The sequence below is a fragment of the Nuphar pumila genome, chromosome 2 (genome assembly GCF_984573655.1).
Source record: "Nuphar pumila chromosome 2, dmNupPumi1.hap1.1, whole genome shotgun sequence".
Lineage (NCBI taxonomy): Eukaryota > Viridiplantae > Streptophyta > Magnoliopsida > Nymphaeales > Nymphaeaceae > Nuphar > Nuphar pumila.
This window is the reverse complement of record NC_143250.1, coordinates 45,717,818-45,738,352: the sequence shown is the minus strand read 5'-3', so window position 1 is coordinate 45,738,352 and position 20,535 is coordinate 45,717,818. Positions and strand designations below refer to the sequence as shown.

Here is a 20,535-nt window from a genome sequence, read left to right as displayed (position 1 = left end):
CCACATAGTACAAGTCTCCTTTCCTAGAGCCTTCCCCATTCAATCTCCCGGACCGGTGATCCTGTATTAAACATTTATTAGATGAGAATTGAATGTTACACCCAAGGTCCGTGAGTTGAGAAACGGAAAGCAAGTTTAAATTTAATTTTGGTATAAGTCTAATTTTTGGAATAAAGAAGTTTTGGGTTTTAAAATTTCCAATTCCCTTAATTTCTAGAGAAGTACCATCCGCGGTCGAAACAAAAGAAGGTGACACATTTTTAGAATACTCGGAAAGAGATGAAATGTTTGGGGTCATATGAAAGGATGCACCCGAATCTAAGAGCCAAGAAGTTTTACCTGGAGGAGAAGAGGTGGATACGGCGGCACCGAAAATAGCTCCCTTTAGAAGAGGTTGAAGAGTCTCCACAATTTGATTGAGAGATAGAGCTTCTTTTGAAGATTCCTCTTTGGATGGTTGAGATGTAGTTGCCATTGCTAGAAGTTTCTTCCATTTTGGGCAAACCGGTTTGATATGACCCGGTTCTTTGCAAAAGTGACACGAGATTTTGCTATAATCTCTTCTTCCTCCTTGATTTTGATTCTTAAAATGAGGAGGTCTATATGTTCTTAAATTGTTACCGGGTCTAGAAACGGCATTAACACCATCACATTCTTCTTGATTTGTGGACATTGCAAGCACACTAGGATTTTGCTTGCTAATGCCCATACGGGTTTCCTCTCCACTTAATTTAGTTAAGACATCTTCAAGAGAAGGAGAGATAAAAGAGGATAGGAGAGAAAATCTTATTTGCTCAAACTCGGGCCTTAGCCCATTCAAAAAATTGAAGAATCGGTCTTCTTCTAATTGCTTATGACGAAGCTCTATGGCTTCTCCACTCCACTTGGGTTCAAATCCCAAATTGAAGAGAGTTCCGCAAAATACTCTCTTATAGACATATCACCTTGAACAAGAGTTAACGCTCTCTTTTGAAGATAATACTTATAGGACAAGTCCCTAAAAGTATACATCTTCTCAAGATACTCCCACGCTTGAGAAGGCTTTTTAAACTTTATAATGTTGGCATTAATCCTTGTCTCAACGGAAGAGAAAATCCAAGACAAGATCTTAAAATTCTTCATTTCCCATTGCTCATGTTTCCTACTATATTCCTCAAGAGCATTAGTTCTTTCATCTCCCTCAAGGATTTTGATTTCTCCTTCTTTAACCAAAGTAATTTTAGGCTCGGGTTCCGGAATCGAGCCTTGAATGTAACCCCAAAGCCCTTTCCCTTTGATGTGAGCTTCCATATTTCCGGCCCACACATGATAATTTGAGCCATTTAGCTTGAAACCAAGAGAAAAATGGGAGTCTTTCTCACCCATTAGAGAGGAAAGAAGAAAGAAAAAAATACGTACCACAATAAGATTTTAAATCTTTCTTGTTGTAGTAATCTTCTAAAATATTGAATGAAGAAGCGCCTCCACTCCAATCCCCAAAAATTTGAAGGCACGTTTTTCGAGGCACTTGATATTGAGAAGAATCACACCAATTTCTTTCTCCAAACAACCTTGCTCTGATACCTTGTGAAAATCTCTACAAAAAGAGATTGTGTGTAACACCACAATACAAGAAATACAAAGAGTGCACAAGGGCACAAAGGAGAACACTCACAAGTGCACGAATGCACGGTTACACATGCACAACAGCATGAAACAAAATGAACTTCAATTCATAAGTTCCCAAGAGGGGCTTTACAATATTGCATATGCACTCACAAAAAAGAATATGTTTACAAGGGCCACTAAGGCCTATTTATAATGCAAAAAGAAGCCACAGGTGCAGCTCAATATGACTGTTGGAGCTGCACCCAACGGTCACATTTGTGACTGTTGGGGCAGCTCCAACAGCTATATGGAGCTGTCCCTTTCACAACAGTCAAAAAGGAAAAAAAGTATAAAAAGCAAAAGTAAATAAAAAAAGAAAACGTAAAAAATGTTAGCTCATTAGGGTGGTTGACACCTATTGAGTAAAAGGACTGAAATACCCCTGATGGGTATTTCAGTTTATAGTTAAAAAAGACATAATATTTTAACAGCACCAACCTTTGCCATAGCTCCATAGCGGAGCATTCGTCGGGAATGCCCACTAATACTTCTTGGGAAAGAGTAGAAGTAATATATGCCACAACCGCCTGATCCTTTCTCCTTCATGCTATGAATTCTGGATTACGAACCAATTTGTTGGAAACCTCCCCTTTATCATCTCTCTCCTCTTGCAAAACAAACTCTGGTGGTGTACGAACAGATTCATCAAGATATCCAGAGAGATCCAAACTCCTAATAAAAGGCAATATTTTCCTCTTCCAAGTTAAGTAGTTCGAGTGGGTGAGTTTCTCGGAAATAAGTTGACCAAGGAAGCTAGATGGAAGAGAAGGAGAATCCATGAAAGGAATAAGAATAAATGGAATTGAAGAGGAGAACGGGAAATATATCAACAAGACAGTCCCACAAGTTAGAGAAACAATCGGTGTTCACGACCCTTTTTTTTTTAAGATACGGGTCACTGCTTCTCGAATACCTTTAGTGGACTGCCCGATTGGTACTGGTCAGAATCTCCACAGATCTATCACAGACTCCAAAAATGTAACGTCAGGTCTGACGAAAATGGGTATACAAGTTTGAAACCAGATGAGAGTTCTGACGTGAAGAGTCAGAACTGATGTTAATGCGAGGTAGATGGGGCAAGTCACGAATATATCTAATGCACCAATCAGATCCGGAATCAACGATGAAGGTGGGTAATTTTTATCTTTTTTTTTGCAATAGGAAGAGACAAACTCAGATCTGGAACGAAATCAGGTCTGAAAACCCAAAGATTGAATGGAAATAAAGAATCGATGAGAAAAGAAGCAGATCTGAAAAATTAGATATAAGAATCGATAAAAAAGTTTTTTTTTTTTTTGCAATAGGAAGAGACGAACTCAGATTTGGAACGAAATCAGATCTGGGACGAAATCAGATCTGGAACGAAAACAGATCTGAAAACCCAAAGATTGAATAAATAATCGATGAAAGAAAAAATTTGGGGTTTTACTAGCCTGGAACAGAAGATGAATCTCTCAAGTTACTTTCTGGAATCGGATTCACGCCCTTGAATTGAAGTCAGATGCGATCCCGCTCTGATACCATGTAAGAATGTGCCCACCGTCGTTAGGTTGGTGCTAAGGAGGGAGAAGACAACTGTGAGAGAGAGGGAGGCTGCAGCAACAAGTGGTACGATCCTCAACAATAGGATCGTGCCCTATATGTTATATTTATATTGAAATTAGGTTGGGTCTGGATATTACATTATGTTACATTAGATCCAGACCCAATGCAAACAATAGGGTAAATACATGGATTTCGGGTTCAGACCCAAACCCATAATGGGTACAGAGATACAACGATCCAGTCAGTCTTAATAAAAATATCATCTAAATGACAGTTTTTAAAAGTCTAAATTTGCCATAATTTTTTCTTTGTTTTATCTTATCATCATACATACAACATACATACCAATAATTTGCTCATCTTTGAAAAATAATTAAAACCTTTTTATTAATCTCCTAAGTTTGTCATTGTAGAGAGAGATTTCATGATCAATTGGGCAGCAAACTTGATTTGCTTCCTTGGCCTTGAAAAAGTAACGGGTTGCCTCTAACATCCGTAACAGTGTGGACTGTGGACAATGCTAATCTGTGCATAACGGTGTGGTCGGTGCTAATCTTTCATATACCAAAACATATACAAATCAAACCTCACATATTTTGAACCATGTTTTTTTAATAAAAATATGATTTCTTGAATCTTGAGAATATAAACAATTACGAGTCATTGGTTTTTGAAGCTCTTCTAATCAGATTAATGATCCAAAAGCTGATTTTTGCTAAAGAAACCATGTAGATTGCATATGTAGGATCGGATTTACAACAAAACCCCAAAAAATGAAAGGACGTGATATTTCAGAATGTTGCTGATATTTGATAGGACATCATGATCCAAGGCAGAAGTTGGTAACCAAGTATAGCTTTGAATAAGATATGGTTCATGGAACCAATCCAACGACATCTTGATGAAATCAATTTAACACCACTTTTTACTTTCAGACTCATAATTCTCTTTAGCATTCAATATGAGATGGCCCTATGAAAATAACCTTGACTTTTGTGCATATCCATATCTAACATTACATGAGAGAGAGAGAGAGAGAGAGAGAGAGAGAGAGAGAGAGAGAGAGAGAGAGAGAGAGAGAGAGAGAGAGAGAGAGAGAGAGTTTTGTACCGGCACCAACAAACCGAGCTCTCTTCCTCTTTCCATCAAGTGCAACCTTGAAGGACTCTAAGCCTCAAATCCAACGTTCTTAAGCTTTTTTTTCCTTTTTTTTGTGTAATTGGTTTGAGTTAGAATCTTAGATGAAAGAGGAAACATAGCTTTTTTATAGTATATTACTATAACATGACAATGACTGCCACCACCATACAAGGAAACTGCATGAGAAACTCATTTCCCCTACATAAGAAACTTGTTTCCTATACACTTAGAGATGAGTTTCTTATGCACAGAAACCAGTCATATATTTATGGGACGGGAATTTATGGTTTCTGAAACTAGTTTCGTACCAATACCTCATACTGGTACCACTGCAATGTGAAACGCAAGGCCTAGAGGTGTTTCATTGCAATTATGGTTTAACAGTTTAACTCTTTTGGTGTAGTTTCACATTTGAGAAACTGGTTATGTTAACGAACAAAAGAGTCAATGGATCTTGGTGGTTTTTAGTATTTTTTATTGGTTTAAGGCTTTAAGCATCATATGTGTGGTAGCTGAATCACGTTTGCTCCAGTCATTTTCTGCTTCTTAACATTTCTGTGCTAATTCATGCACATGTTGGCTGTCAGGCGACTACCAGGTTAGCATGTAGGCGGCGTTTGGTCGGCACTATTGCTTTTCTTTCTTCTAATGGGAAAGTACAGGGATTTATGGAAATCAATTGGATTGAATGCAGAAAATCACTTCTTGAATGCCTGGAGTTTAAATAAGTTGGATGATGAAAAAACTCTCTTTATTTTCCTTTTCCTTTTTTCTCCATTTTTTTGGTGGGTTTGGGTAGAGTTTCGGGAACTGAAGTTTTTGTGGGTTTGATTAACTCCTTTATATTATTATATATAAAATTAGCTCTATTGTCATTTGTTAGGCATGTCATTTGCCAACTTTAGATGACATTATCTTGCTGCAGTAGACTGATATTTCTCCAATCTGATGGGCTTATGGTGCGATACAATATGAATTTTTACTAGCAAAAAGGAACATTTTCTTAAAATTATTTTGTGATACTTCAGTGTATAGTGTAGATTGTAATTGGATAGTCAATGTGACACATCGTGTTCTTTGTATAGCATTTGTATTGCTGACTTGACCAATGTTAATGGAAACATGCACATAATGTACCAGCAGGGGATGCTGCAGCTGCAGGTTGACACTTTTTGCCGTGCAAATATTTGACTGAGATGTCAACTGACTTAGAACTAATGAAAACAAAAAAAAAACAAATAATAATCATGTGGTTATGTCTTACAATGTGAAATTTATGTTTCTCATCAACACTGGCATCATTTCTCTCAGTACTCATACGTCTTTTCTCCTTCTTGACCTTGTGCCTTCAATTTTTTTCTTTGCCCATATCAGTTCAATTTTTTTCTTTGCCCATATCATTTATATTGTTCTTCTGGGTCGCCATAGTCTTTCCTTTTCTTTTTCTCCCTTTCAGCAGCACTTTTATGTTTCTTGCCGTTCAAGCTATGGCTGCATGGTGGCTTTTTATACTTTTTCTCAAGGTTTCAGGTTTTCATGATTAGATTGCTTTATTTTATTTATTAATGTGTGCTGTATAAATGTTTTATATTGGAATTCAGTGTCTTCTTCCCACCTCTTCCTTTTCTCAATTCTAGGGTCATTACTTCAGTTGAAACTGCTTGAGGTACAGTAGGCAAACCTTTGATGGGACTCAACTTGATTGGTCCTTGACTCATGGGGACATGCAGATCACTTCCTTTTTCTTGGGCATGTAAGAATGTGGCATGCCTGCAAGCATGTGTATGCACATGCACTCAATGGTCCAACTGTTGGACTATGTCGCACAGACATGGACAGAAGTATAGGACGTGCTTGGTATGATAGGAGAGTTGTGTAAAACTAGGGCAAAAGGACACGAATAGGGTGTGTTCACACGTGTGTTTGTATGCATGTTCAAAATTCTTAAAGCAGTAAACCACAATTTTTTGGATATCAATTTTAGTTCATTATAATTGTAAAAGTTAATAGTAAATCCAAGTTGAAAAATGACATTTTCAGAGAAAAATCATGCAACTAAATGCAGAATCATGATCGTAAAAGAAATTGCTGAAAATAGTGACACGGTGTAAACTTGGTCTGTTACAAGCTTAAGCCTGTCTATTAATGGCATGGTGTGACCAGTGTCTTGTCTGATATTGTATTATGTGACCACAGGGCACACATGCTGAGTGAAGTGTCCATGTGTGAGAGCTGATGGATTACCTAGGACGCCTGGTTAGTCTTGTTGTTGTTATGATTTGACCTAATCAAATGATAATGTCACTATCAAGCATTAAAGGTCACATGACCAGGTTAGGAGTCATAGATCAGATCAGGCTTTGCCAACTACATTTGAAGTCCTACTTTGGCTATTGTATTGATCCAATTCTGCAGGCTTGATTCATATCAGTTACAAATATCAGCAATATTTTGAATTTATCATGAAAAACCTCAGGTAATCTCCCAAACAAAAAAAAAGGTGATTTAAAAGAAAAAAGACCAGGTCGCCATATATGGATTTGCATTACTTATCACTTTTTTTTGAAAATTTTACAATAAAACCAGTAAGACATTTTAAGGCAAAATTGTATTTCATCCAACTTCATTTAAAAAAAACTATACACTATTTTGTTGGAAGGCATTAAATTTCGGCTTTCATTATGTGTGCAGCTCCTTTTTATGTGTTAACAATGGAGAGGGAGGTGGGAGGGCTGCCCTCCTTCTTTCCTTTGGTATAGGATTATTCCCATAACCTCAAACAGTAAGAAAACAACAATAAGAAATCTTTCCACAGGTTTAATAAATTAATAGACTAGTTTGTCTATGCCCAATATTTTTAGAGTAACTGGTTGTTCCAACTTAAGAGTTAAGACACATTAGTTAACTTTCAGTATTTTTATATTTTAGTTTTTATCTTGCTAAGATTTTCTTTGAGATTTTTCCAAGGAAAAACACTTTTTCTAAAATCTCTTGAGATATTTCCTTGCCCAAGAATATGCTAACGATGAGATTTGTGATATGGATTTTATTCTACTCTTTTACTGGGCCTCTTCGAGATCTAGTTTCTAGTATACTTCTACTTTTCTACTGGACCTCTTTGAGATCTAGTTTTTAGTATACTTGATCGCATTATGCAGTTTCCTGGAGATCTCAGTCTTTTTTGACATGCAAATTTTTGCCACAAAATTTTGCTCAACACATATTTCGAGCTACTTGTTTCAATGCAGAAACTGCTAATACATTATGCATGTTTCTTGCAGGTTTATTTATTTATTTATTGGCATCGGAGTCATCCTCTTTATCATTTCTGTCTTTGGCTGTATTGGACTAGCAACAAGGCATGGTTGCTGCCTGTCTTGTGTATCCTGATTCCTTGCTTAATTTTATTTTGATTTTAGCCAGTAATATATCTTTTCTAAGTTGGAACCTTACTCACTGATGAGTGTTGCATAATACGTATCATGTCTAAGATCACAATTTTGAAATATGATTGAAACTTTCTCTAAAATTGGAAACAGCAAAGTTCACTTTAACACTGCTACTAATTAACGTGTGCTGACACAATTGTCATGGGAAGGAAGTCGTTCTTGTGGTTTTTCTGAAGTTATAACTGTCAGAAATTTCAGCACATTTTAAAGGGACTATCTGATAGGCTGCTATTATCTAAAAAAAAGTATATAATGCCTTCTGGAAGATAGTCTCTTTTTTGTCCTCGTGATTGCAAACAGAAAAGTACACTTTAACACTGCTAAGAATTAGTGTACAATTTTCATGGAAAGGAAAGTCGTCGTGGTTTTTTAAAGTGATAACTGTCAGATGTTACAAATTTTGCAAATTTTAAAGAGTATCTCCTGATGCTCTGCTATTCTCCGGAAAAAATGGTATATTAATGTCTTCTAGAAGATAGTCTCTTGTTTGTCCTGGTGTGATTGGTCAACATTGAGTTGTTTTACAGCATAGTGCATTCATCTTTTTGTTAGAAATTCAACTAAATGCCAGCTCATAAGAAGTGGTCTCTTTTTTCATCCTGGTGTGATTGGTCAACATTGAGTTGTTTTACAAAATACAGTGTATTCATGTTTTTGTAGGCATTCAACTCGATGCAGTTCATCAGAAGTCAAAATCTTCTGATTTTCCATGCTTAACACTTCGCATATTGCATCTTAGAGAACCCGGGGTATTGTGGTTCGCTAGTGATGCCACTTGTGACTCATGTTTTAAGAACTGAGCATTTCAGGAACTTCTGAGATCTGATGCATTATCCGCATGCAAAAAGTTTCATTGTTCATATGACATTTTGGTGATCACTCCTTGTAGTTTTTATCAATTCACAATAGATAATAAATTGACATCCATAAAGTTTGCTAGATAATTGCATCCTCCAGCTTTTTTTTTAAGTGAGAAATATACTTAACACAAACAGTACTCTATTTTGGTGCTCTTGTTGATCTTGGTGGAGCTTGGATTTGCAGCTTTCATATTCTTTGACCACAGCTGGCAAGATGTGAGTGTTGCATATATGTATTTTCAGTTAATATCTTATTTTCCACAAATATACTGATGTTATGGATTGTTTATAGGTTATTCCGACAGACAGCACTGGAGATTTTGACATGATATATGATTTTCTAAAGGAACAGTGGAAAATTGCCAAATGGGTTGTTCTTGGAGTTGTTATTTTAGAGGTAATTTACTTCTTTCCATTTTATTCATAAGGATTTCATTGTTGCCATTGATGGGCTGCATTTGCTTTGATCTGAATTTTGTAAAAGGAAATAGATAAAGAAACTTAGATACCTTTATGTTGAAGAATAAGTATTACCAATGATTTGAAATTCAAATTGCATCTGCTCTAGTCATTTTCTAACACATATGTGCAAGTTTGATGTTGTAAAAGATGTAGGGTCCTTTTAATTTATGTGTTTATAATGTATTTCCTGTACAAGGTTCAAAATCCATTTCTATGAGCATCATCAATTACCTTCGGAACGACCCCAATTCATCCCCGTTGAAAAGTGATTTTTTTTTAAACAATTGTGGAAATCAAAGCCCAAGGATCCGGGGCTTCATGGAGTTAACAACATTCCAAACCACAAGGGATCTCTACATTGAACTATCCAATCAAAATAACTAACTTTATTAATAAAAAAAATCAAAGTATGAAAATAAAATTAAATTAAAGTTTAAAATCCTAGAGCCACACTGTCCAGGAATAACAGAAGTAAGACACACGGTTTCGTAGGCTCTCTGTGGCAGTCATCCTCATCACTGAGTTTCAGATCCTGTGAAAAATATAGAGTACTAGGTAAGAATTAAAGATTCTTTGTACGAATTCCTCTAAAAATCCAAATAGGCAAGAAAAAACATAAATCAAATCCATGCAAGATTTTAGAGGAACATAACCACAACAATAATGCAATAACAATATCTCACATGAAACAGAATAAGTAAGAATACATGAACTAATGCTGAACAATAAATATGCATGATTTCAATGTACATGCATGAACAATTTATTAAGTTATTGTTAGAGTTCTCTTTTGCATGCATGTCCCTATTAAATATACACAAGTTTAGTTTCACTTTTCATTAAACACACGGATACTCCAAACGGCACCACAATTCCCAAAGTCCAAGATAGGTTTTCAGTTATAGCTTAACACACAATTTGTATTTTATTACTAGGTTCCACACTCGTTCATCGACCGATATCAGGAATCATCTAATGTCGAGATACCAGAAAAATCAATATCCACTGATGACACTTTCTTGGTATACCAATAACAACAGTTGTGTCACAACACCACCTCCAGGCAAAGTTGCTGAAAACTCCCTAAAACCGTGGACGAGAGGCGAACCACCATATCGGGTTCAGGGGCACAATCACACACAAAGTTTTAATATCCTCACAGTTTCTCCAAAATCGCCATCTGGGATTCCCACACTGTGGAAGGGACATCCAAGAAGAAAAAGTATTAATTACACTGTTTATCTCTTTTATTTTTTTAACAAAAGTCAAATTCTTTGCAAAAGAACCATTTTGCAAATCAACATACAAACCACAACACGGAACCTTGCCCGTTACAAATTTAACAGTGCAATTAATTTAGAAATTCAATAATTTCAAAAGTGAATTTTGCAATGCATAAATACTAATCTTGGAGCCACACATGCTTTTGACCCACATGGCCTACGGTGGTTCACATTTGACCACCGATGCATCTTATACAAAATCTTCAGTGAACATGCACACACACAACTATTGAAACATTTCCACAATGCACATATAAAACAAATTGCATATGCAAATGAATAAATGCTTGCAACATGCATTTTTCTATCATGATTCATCTCATGCATAACATCTAAACATGCGATTATGTTAATGCAACATCAAAATAACTTCATAATTTTGTGTTCATGATATGCACATTTATGCCAACATAATATTCATTTGCATGAGTATACATAACCAATAAATACTTCCACCAATTTGAGCATGTTCGGGATACAACACATAACCACCGAGCCATAGCTATGCTGTCCCCATGCACAGGACAACCTTAGCATACTGTTGGCAACATGTTTCTCGTGCATAAACATGCAGCCAATGGTAGTGGACAGCGGACAATGTGCAACATTGTCCTGCCCTATAACAGTCCACCAAAATCATAAATACAATACATCTCACAACATTAAAATAACTCATTTGGCAGCATTAAGAAATAATTAAAATTCAGCATGCAGGAAATATTTTATCAGGGTGCTAACATGGATCAAAATAATGATCTCAAGGTTGTTCCGATGCCCACCCATATGGCAGCATCGAACCACCTAACGACAACCATCTCAAATTTCTTGTGTAAGGATTTCTGAACAGTCACATGTAGGTAAATAAAATGTCACATCAAAAATTGTTTTTTGAGAACTCGGCTTTGGAGAACCGACACTCCAAAACAGTAGGCCAATACAAGAAGAATAGCCCGGACAGATCCATCCAGGGAAAAATTCCGTGACAGATCTATCCAGATCTGCCTACATATACGCAGCAGACCCGATCCAGATCTGTCTACGAGTGATGGCCCGAAAATTTGTCCAGATTTACCTGTGTGAACCCGGTAAGTTTGGGCCAGATTGCATGTATACACTGTTTCCAAAGAAATGATACAACAACAACTACGCCTTCATCCCAAAACAATTGGGGTCGGCGATATGAACCAACAAAGAAAATCATTCTGGGTCTTCCACATGAATCCTTCTCCTCCATTCATTTCTATCCAATGCCATGTCCTCGGTGAGGTTCAAAGCATTCATATCCTTTCCTATCACCTCCATCCATGTCTTCCTAGGCCTACCCCGACCTCTTTTAACTAATATATTTTCCCATTTCTCCATCCTTCTAACTGGAGCATCATTAGGCCTTCGTCGAATATGTCCAAACCACCGTAAACGATTCTCTCTCATCTTATTTTCAATGGGTGCAACGCCTACCTTCTTACGTATCTCCTCGTTCCGAATCTTATCTTTTATTGTATTTCCACACATCCATCTCAGCATACGCATCTCAGCTACACTCATTTTTTGAATATGATGTCTCTTGGCAGCCCAACATTCCGTACCATATAGTAAAGCGGGCCTAATAGTCATCCTATAAAACTTTCCCTTCAACCGCAATGGCATTCTACGATCGCACAACACTCCAGTTGCACTCTTCCATTTCATCCACCCAACCTTTATCCTATGATTTACATCTCCATCAATTTCTCCATACTTTTGAATGATAGATCCCAAATATTTGAAAGAATCATCCACCGGTATTTCTTGCTCACCAAGCTTCACTACACTCCCATCTCTATTTCGTTGCTTACTAAATCGACATTCCATGTATTATGTCTTACTCTTACTCAACTTAAAACCTCTTGCTTCCAATGTCTGTCTCCATAATTCTAACTTAGCATTAACCCCAGCTCTAGACTCATCAATCAAAACAATATCATCAGCAAACAACATACACCACGACACATTTTCTTCAATTGATCTCGTAAGCTCATCCATCACTATAGCAAATAGGAAAGGGCTTAAAGCAGATCCTTGATGTAACCCAACCGTTATAGGAAAATTGGTTGTCACACCTCCACAAGTGCGGACATTGGTTACTACTCCTTCATACATATCTTTAATTATACTAATGTACTTGAGAGAAACACCTTTCTTCATCATTGTCCACCAGAGAACGTTTCTAGGTACTCTATCGTAAGCCTTCTCCAAATCAATAAAAACCATATACAAATCTTTGTTCCTCTCTCTATTTCTCTCAATAAGTTGTCTAAGAAGATGTATAGCTTCCATAGTAGATCTTCCAGGCATAAAACCAAATTGATTCTCCGATATCATGATAATCTTCCTCAACCTAGACTCAATCACCCTCTCCCAAAGTTTCATAGTATGACTCATGAGTTTTATACCACGATAGTTTGTGCAATCTTGTATATCACCCTTATTCTTATATAGAGGCACCAAAGTACTCTTCCTCCACTCATTAGGCATCTTATTTGTCCGCCAAATTTTGTTAAAAAGATTTGTCAATCATTCTAAACCTTTCTCTCCCAAGCATTTCCAAGCCTCGATAGGTATACCATCTGGGCCAACTGCCCTTCTTGATTTCATTTTCTTCAAAGCCTCTACAATTTCTTTCTTTTGAATCTTGCGCATGAAGTCACGATTCATCTCATGAAAAGGAATGGAAAAGTCTCCAAGATCCTGAGCATGACTTTCATTAAATAGCTTATCAAAATAATATTTCCATCTCTCCTTAATCTCCTCATCTTTGACTAAAACCCTTTGCGTTTCATCTTTGATACATCTAACCATACCCAGATCCCTCGATTTCCTATCTCTCATTTTTGCAATCCTATAAATATCCTTCTCACCCTCTTTGGTATCCAACTTGTCATAAACCTCTTTATATACCTTATCCCTCGCGTTCCGAACTACTTTTTTAGCTTCCTTCTTTGGTATCATATACTTCTCCAAATTCTCATTATCACGACTTTTACTTAGATTTCTATAACACTCTTTTTTAACCTTAATAGCTAATTTGACATCCTCGTTCCACCACGATGTATCCTTACCTAGCGGTGCACCGCCTTTAGACTCACCCAATACCTCCTTAGCCACCTTTCTCATGCCACCCGCTATCTTATTCCACATAGATTCTGAATCCTCCTCGAGACACCAATCAACTTCCTTAACTACCCGCTCTACAAACATTCCTTGTTTAGCTCCTTTCAGTGCCCACCACTTAATTCTAGGATCTATCCTATGTCTATCCCTTTTGCGGCATTGTCTAATTCTAAGATCTAAAATTAAGACTCTATGTTGTGTAGCTACACTTTCTCTCGATATAACCTTACAATCGATGCAACAACCCCTATCTCTCTTTCTAAGTAGGAAAAAATCTATCTGACTCGTATTAACCCCACTTTTAAATGTTACTAGGTGAGACTCCCTCTTCCTAAACCAAGTGTTTGCTAAGATCATATCATAGGACAAACCAAAATCTAAAATCCTTTCTCCACTATCGTTTCTTTCTCCTATACCATAGCCTCCATGGATACTCTCAAATTCATCCCTACTAATGCCTACATGCCCATTAAGGTCACCGCCGATGAAAAGCCTTTCTCCATAAGATATCCCTTGTACTACTCCATCTAAATCTTCCCAAAATTGACGCTTAGTGGAATCATCTAAACCTACTTGAGGTGCATAAACACTAATAATATTAATAATATCCGTACCTAATACTAATTTAATAAGTAAAATCCTATCACCCTTCCTACGGACCTCAACTACATTATCTATAAACTCATGACTCATAACAATCCTTACTCCATTCCTATTCCTATTTATTCCTGTATACCAAATCTTATATCCCCAAGGTTCTATCACTTTTGCTTTCTCACCTACCCATTTGGTCTCTTGTAGACATAAAATATCAATCTTTCTCCTACACATAACATCTACTAACTCTAGTTAAAGACCCTATGTTCCAAAGAAATGTTAACAGAAAAATATTCCTCTACCGTTGACTAAACATGCATGATTATAAAACAGGATATGTAAGAGTATGCCACATAATGAACCAACTATCTGATTCGGTTAAATGTATGCACGATAGGCAAGCCTGAACAAAAATTATAAATTTCAGATGCGAGAACAAGGGAATACATTGATCTAAGTTTTGATAACACTTGATTGCCTATATGCAGTTAGCAGTTCTAGAACAAAACAAAATCTGCATTTCAGAACATGCCAACTGAAAAATATATTTAGCTCATAAACAGTTTGACAAATCCTAACTAAAACAGATTTTTTTTTCTTACAAGTCATGTGTCGATATTGAACCAGTTTGGACAGCCTAACAGTGTCCAATAAAAGTTTCGGAATAACACAGTCTTGACGGCAGTTCATAACTCGATATTAAAAACTGTTTTGACAAGCCTAAATGCATCAATACAAATTTTGACATCAAACACTCATGATAACCTCAAAACAACTTTAATATAAAACCATGACGATGCTGGAAAATAAATCTGCTATTCATTTTAACAGAAAATTGGAACTCCATTCTTTTAACAGCCAACAATTTTCAGCATGTGTATAAATGTTTTGATGGCAGTTTCAAACGCAGTCTGATAACAGATCATAATCAACATACTGGGACTTGAGACAGGTCTGGTTTGGATCGGGTCTGATCCCAAACCAGACCTGGATGGGTCATATATATATATATATATATATATATATATATATATATATATATATATATATATATATATATATATATATATATTTGACCCTGCGGCCAGTCTGACTCGCCTTGCATGCACACAAAATAAATCAATAGATTTAGACCAGATCTGTGCACCTACAAAAATCCGTAGATCTGTCCACCTGAACAGTGGAATAGATCTGTCCAGATCTATCCACATGAACAATGAGACAGATCTGTCCACACGCACGGTGAGACAGATCTGTCTACATGGACAGTAAGACAGGTCTGTTCAGATATGTTTACACGCAAGGTGTGACAGATCTGTCTAGATCTATCCATATGGACAGTAGAACAAATTCAACTATAAGCAGAAGATCAGAAAATCGAGTACATGCCATGATGGAAATAAATGGCTGATTTAACATTATATGTATATATCTATATATATACATATTCTTGTATTCTAAATCAGATTTTTCCCGTTTCTTTCTTTTTTTTTTTCACCAAAACATTACATAAACTTAATTTAAGCTATTTCTTCTCATTCGAATCGATAGAAGAACCCATACCTTCGATCGGAGATGAAAAAAGACCAAAGACCGAAAATATACGGCGGATGCCTGGAACGGAAGGAGATTCCCTTCCTCTTTTCCTCTCTTCTCTTTTTTTTTTTTCTTTCTTTTCCTTCTCTCCAAAGAGAGGGTGACGTCTCTTCTTGAGTTTCTCACCCATTTGGCTATGAGATAGAGTTCTTCTAACGTAGAATTCTATCTCTAACCTCCTTTTTTCTTTTTAACTATTTTTTTATGCATTTGGTATTTTATTTTGTTTTATTATTTTACTTTAACCCCATTTGGGCTCTTCTAGAATCCCTACATATTAGGTAGCTGCCATATCCAAAAGAAATTTCAGAATTAATTAAATTTTAATAATTAAGTAATTATTTAATTATTATTTATTAAATAATAAATTTCTAAAAAGTTCCAGATGGTACCTCCACCTTCTGGGAGTCTTTTTAACTTGCAAATTCACTCAATTAAACCTTTACATTGAATTTAAATCTTTAAATTCGTTGAACTTGGATTTTGGATCTAGATCTGAATCCAAGATCCAAATCCAATATCTATATGGATCTCGAACTAGACCAGATCCCAATTAATATGGGTCTTGGTCTGGGTCCAGATCCACATTAACTTGGATCAAACGGATCCGATCCGATCCAATCTAGAACCGGTCACATCGAGGCGGGTCATTTTTGAAAAAATGCAATTTTCGGGCCAACCGTAGCTCGAATTCAGAAAAACAAAATATCAATGTTTTCAGAATTTTGAAACGCATCTAATGATATATTACCTGAATTTTGCCATCGAATTTCGCCTTAATTTAACCCAAATTTCGCTCGATAAAAAGTTTTACCAAATCTTAATTGACTCGTTTAGTTCTTGTCAATGGGTCCTGGGCCACGCCCAGATTCATCTGACGCTACCTAAAATCGAGGATTTTATCAACTTTACCAAAACACTTAGCCAAATTTTCTGAAATCTCAAAATTTAACACGAAGAAAAACACACAATATTTTAGGATTGCATGGTATTGATGCAATATATCTCCTCTAATTGTTTCTTTTAAATAACACAAGGCAAAAAAAAAGCTTTGATGATAATATCATGATCATTGTGCCCCCTTCATGTCTTCTTGACAAAAATATTGTACATAGTTTGTTGGCAGTTCCTATTCCAGAAATGGCTAGTTTCTGATGCACTGTCAATTGTTGTTTGTTGGTGGATGAGAAGACTGCAATGTGTACAGAACACATACATTCATACTTTGCTTGCATGCTCATGCGCTCATGCGTGTGTTTCCCTTTAGGTTAACAGTAGCCAACTTATCATGATGGAATCTTGGTGCTGGTAAGGCTGGAGTCTTATCAAGGTAATCCAAAGCAGAACTCCAAGATTTGGTCTGATTTGGCATTGAGAAGTGGTCAAGGCTTAGCCAAGTTTCTGGTATCTTGGTCTGCCAAATCATGGCCAAATTTCAGCTACTCCTGATGTTGATTTGTGCTGGAAATTGGAGTTCCTTTTCAGTCTCTTTGAATATATACATATACTAGGAGTGATGGAATGCAACTTGCTTGCCTTTTTACGTTGATAGATATAACTGCTTTGTTTCCCTGCTCCACAGGGCATCATTGGAGAGTCGCTCACGTTCCTATTACAACAACAACAACAACTACGCCTTCATCCCAAAACAATTGGGGTCGGCGATATGAACCAACAAAGAAAATCATTATGGGTCTTCCACGCCTGTGATAAGCATGTTTATGTGCATTTCTGCTTAAAAATGTGTATTCCCTATGGTGTTCTGTCAAAGGTCTAAAATTCATGTATCAGAATCTAATTGGACATGTGTGGAGCTATTTGATTTGGGAGTGCTTTAGGCTGGAATCCTATTTGTGTTGCCTTGATTCACACTGTTTCTGTTAACTGTCTATCTGTTAATTGTGAGTCATATTCTTTGCATATATATGCCGTTATGTCTGAAAACACAGAGGGACTGCTGCATTTAAAATTTCGTGGTGCAGGCTTTGACATTCACATTAGCCCTTGTGGTCCGAGCAGCAAACAGTCCAAAAGAATATGATAGTGATGACGAGTATATTTCTCCAAGGTCTGGAATCAGGCAGCCATTGATAGGTAGACAGGCTGTTCCAGCAACTGGAATGCCTTTACCTGGTGTTCCTGATCAGCGCAGCGGTAGGAATGATGCTTGGAGCACTAGAATGAGAGAAAAGGTACTGCATTACTGTTTGAAATATCTAGCTTGTTCTTTTCTCATTTTTTTCTTAATGTCAAAGATTATCAACCTCTTTAAGGGCATTTGATTGAGAAGGCAGTTTCTTGACTAAGATCAAGCTGTGTTAGGCTCTCAATATCATAATTCATTGGTACTGACTGTCCTTTTCTTTCTTCATTGCAGTATGCCCTGGACACATCAGAGTTCACCTACAACCCCTCGGCGTCAAACCGGTATCAGCAACAGGCAGCACCACCGCCTGAGAGGAGTCGCTGCACCATAATGTGATTGCTCGAACGCAAATGCCTGCTTTGGAAATGGAGGACCGCGAGTTAGACGGATTTCTGTTAGTTGGGTGTGAAACACTTTGGTCTGTAGGACCACACAGGACTGGAGATGTGTAAATGTCACTGGCTCCTGTTTTGAATTTATCTGTTTCCTGTCATTCTTTGTCAAACGCTGATCATCCCATCACATCCATCACCAGTTGTAAGACAAATCAACAAGCTCGTTGCTCAGTTGGGGTTCAAAGTTGGCATGATACATATAAGTGGTCAATGATCATAATCCATTATATGCCATCTCAAACCACAGCAGTGATTACCCACCTGGTCAGCGGGGTCTTTCGGCAAGCTGAAGGCCCAGAGGATTGAATCCCCCTGGCGCATGGGGGCTGCCATTGTTTCATCACTGTTGGGGCACGTAAGGCTGGGTGATCATATTTTCGTCCCTGAGTTTTACCTTGAAGGGAGGCGGGGCACATTAAGTGACCCGGTTTTTGGTGAGGTCATCGAATATATGTATACCATCTCAGGCGCAAAGAGTGCACGCTCCCAGACAGCATTGTCGTAGTTCTCACTCTTCAAAGTTGTGGTTGACCTTCAATGATTTATGATAAGATTGAGGAGATAGCCACTCGATGCCTTTTGATCTCCTTTCTCCTCAATGAATTTTTTTTTTAAAAGGCAAGCTGGGGTTAGACAGACCACTAGCAGTTATACAACTATACCATGGGGTTTTGAACCTGCAACATCCCAACACAAGGTGACGTGCACTAGCTGTTCCTACCAGACAAGCGGAGCCCCAGTTGGTCTGATCCCATGAAAGTTCATTGCTCACAAATGCAGAGTTCATCCTATCACCGGTCAACACCACCTCCTTATCTATATCTTTCTCTCTCATACACCACTAGGCATATATGATATTTATAAGAGATTCCCGCGCTACTGACCCGAATTGGCTATTTTTAATAAATAAAAACAGCGTAAAATTAACATTTTAATATTATTTTAATGGCTTTAATACATGTCTCGTTCTGATTGACATGTAATATTTATAATTATTTTTGGCCGATTCAGAACGATTCACTTGAGAATCTGTATCGGTCGATTAACTTGAATCGTTGGCCAAACGATACAGGTCCGATTCCGATGCTGACAACATTGACCAGGACCGGTCCTCGGAGCTGATCCAACCTGCTTCTACAAAGGAACCGAGTCACGACTGGTGAAACCTATCTGCCATGAATGTAAATATATTGACTTTAATCCAGTTGAGGTCTAGTGGCTTCCAACGATCAGCTGATCTCCATCGGATGACGAAGCAGGTTATATGTCCCCCCCCAGAACACACAGGTGGGTGTTCTCGGGTCTGAATGAGCGCCACATATGTAAGCACGTGGGGCTCATTTCCCCGTGTGTGTCAGTGTCACTTAGCATCAGAGTTTGGTGTGTTTGCAAAGACTTTAAGTACCCTCTCCCGCCATTAGCGCCATAAAATGACATTTCAAGTAAAAGACAAAAATGTCCTGCCAAAAAAGGGTTAAAATCATCATTGTTTTCTCCCTAAGGAGTAAACTCATTTGCTTTAACAGGAGCTCCTCGCAATATGTCACCCTAAATGTTCTAGATCACCCTTTGGCAATGCATCATCTGTTGTAACAGAAGCTCTGATTGATGACGCACCCTTTGTCATCGTTTGCTGCCGTCAGAGCACCCTTTGTTGTCGTCTGTTGCCGTCTGCTGCCGTCGGAGCACCCCTTGTTGTCGTCTGTTGTCGTCGGAGCACCCCTTGTTACCGTCTGCTGTCGTCGGAGCACCCTTTGTCGTCGTCGGAGCATCCTTTGCTGTCGTCGTCGTCTATTATCGTTGGAGCACCCTTTGTCGTCGTCTGTTCGTGAGAAATAGTTGAACTACCAGAAAAATCAGCATTTTGTCTATTGTTCATCATGATACGAGGGTGCAAACATCGAACTAAGTATACAGAGAATAGCGATTTACAACAGAGATAATGATGAAAATGTGAAACTGAGTAAAATAGCGATTTATAATAGAACACAGATAAGAGAGTAACGATTTACAGTAGGAATCAGATAAGAGAGTAGCAATTTACAGTAAAAATTAAATCAAAGAGTAACGATTTACAATAGAAATCAAATCAGAGAGTAACAATTTACAGTAGAAATCAGATAAGAGAGTAGTGATTTACAGTAGAAATCAAATCAAAGAGTAGCGATTTACAGTAAAAATCAAATCAAAGAGTAGCGATTTATAGTAGTATGAAGTTACCGCAACAACGATATGTCCTTGTTAGTCTTTGTGAACGAAATTGAT

The 20,535-nt window shown here is 37.4% G+C and overlaps 1 protein-coding gene across 2 annotated transcripts in view; it reads left to right on the top strand.

The window, feature by feature from the left end:
• LOC149845394 (tobamovirus multiplication protein 2A-like) overlaps positions 1-18,468 on the top strand; it is a 57,002-nt gene extending 38,534 nt beyond the window's left edge. Inside the window, exons 3-7 of one of the 2 annotated variants that reach the window (XM_089995730.1) lie at positions 7,614-7,713; positions 8,777-8,857; positions 8,934-9,038; positions 17,712-17,921; positions 18,107-18,468. In XM_089995730.1, coding sequence (XP_089851856.1) covers positions 7,614-7,713; positions 8,777-8,857; positions 8,934-9,038; positions 17,712-17,921; positions 18,107-18,211 — 601 coding nt within the window. In that variant the 3' untranslated portion in view covers positions 18,212-18,468. The other variant, XM_089995731.1, reaches the window with a different exon arrangement.
• Positions 18,469-20,535: the final 2,067 nt, after the last annotated feature.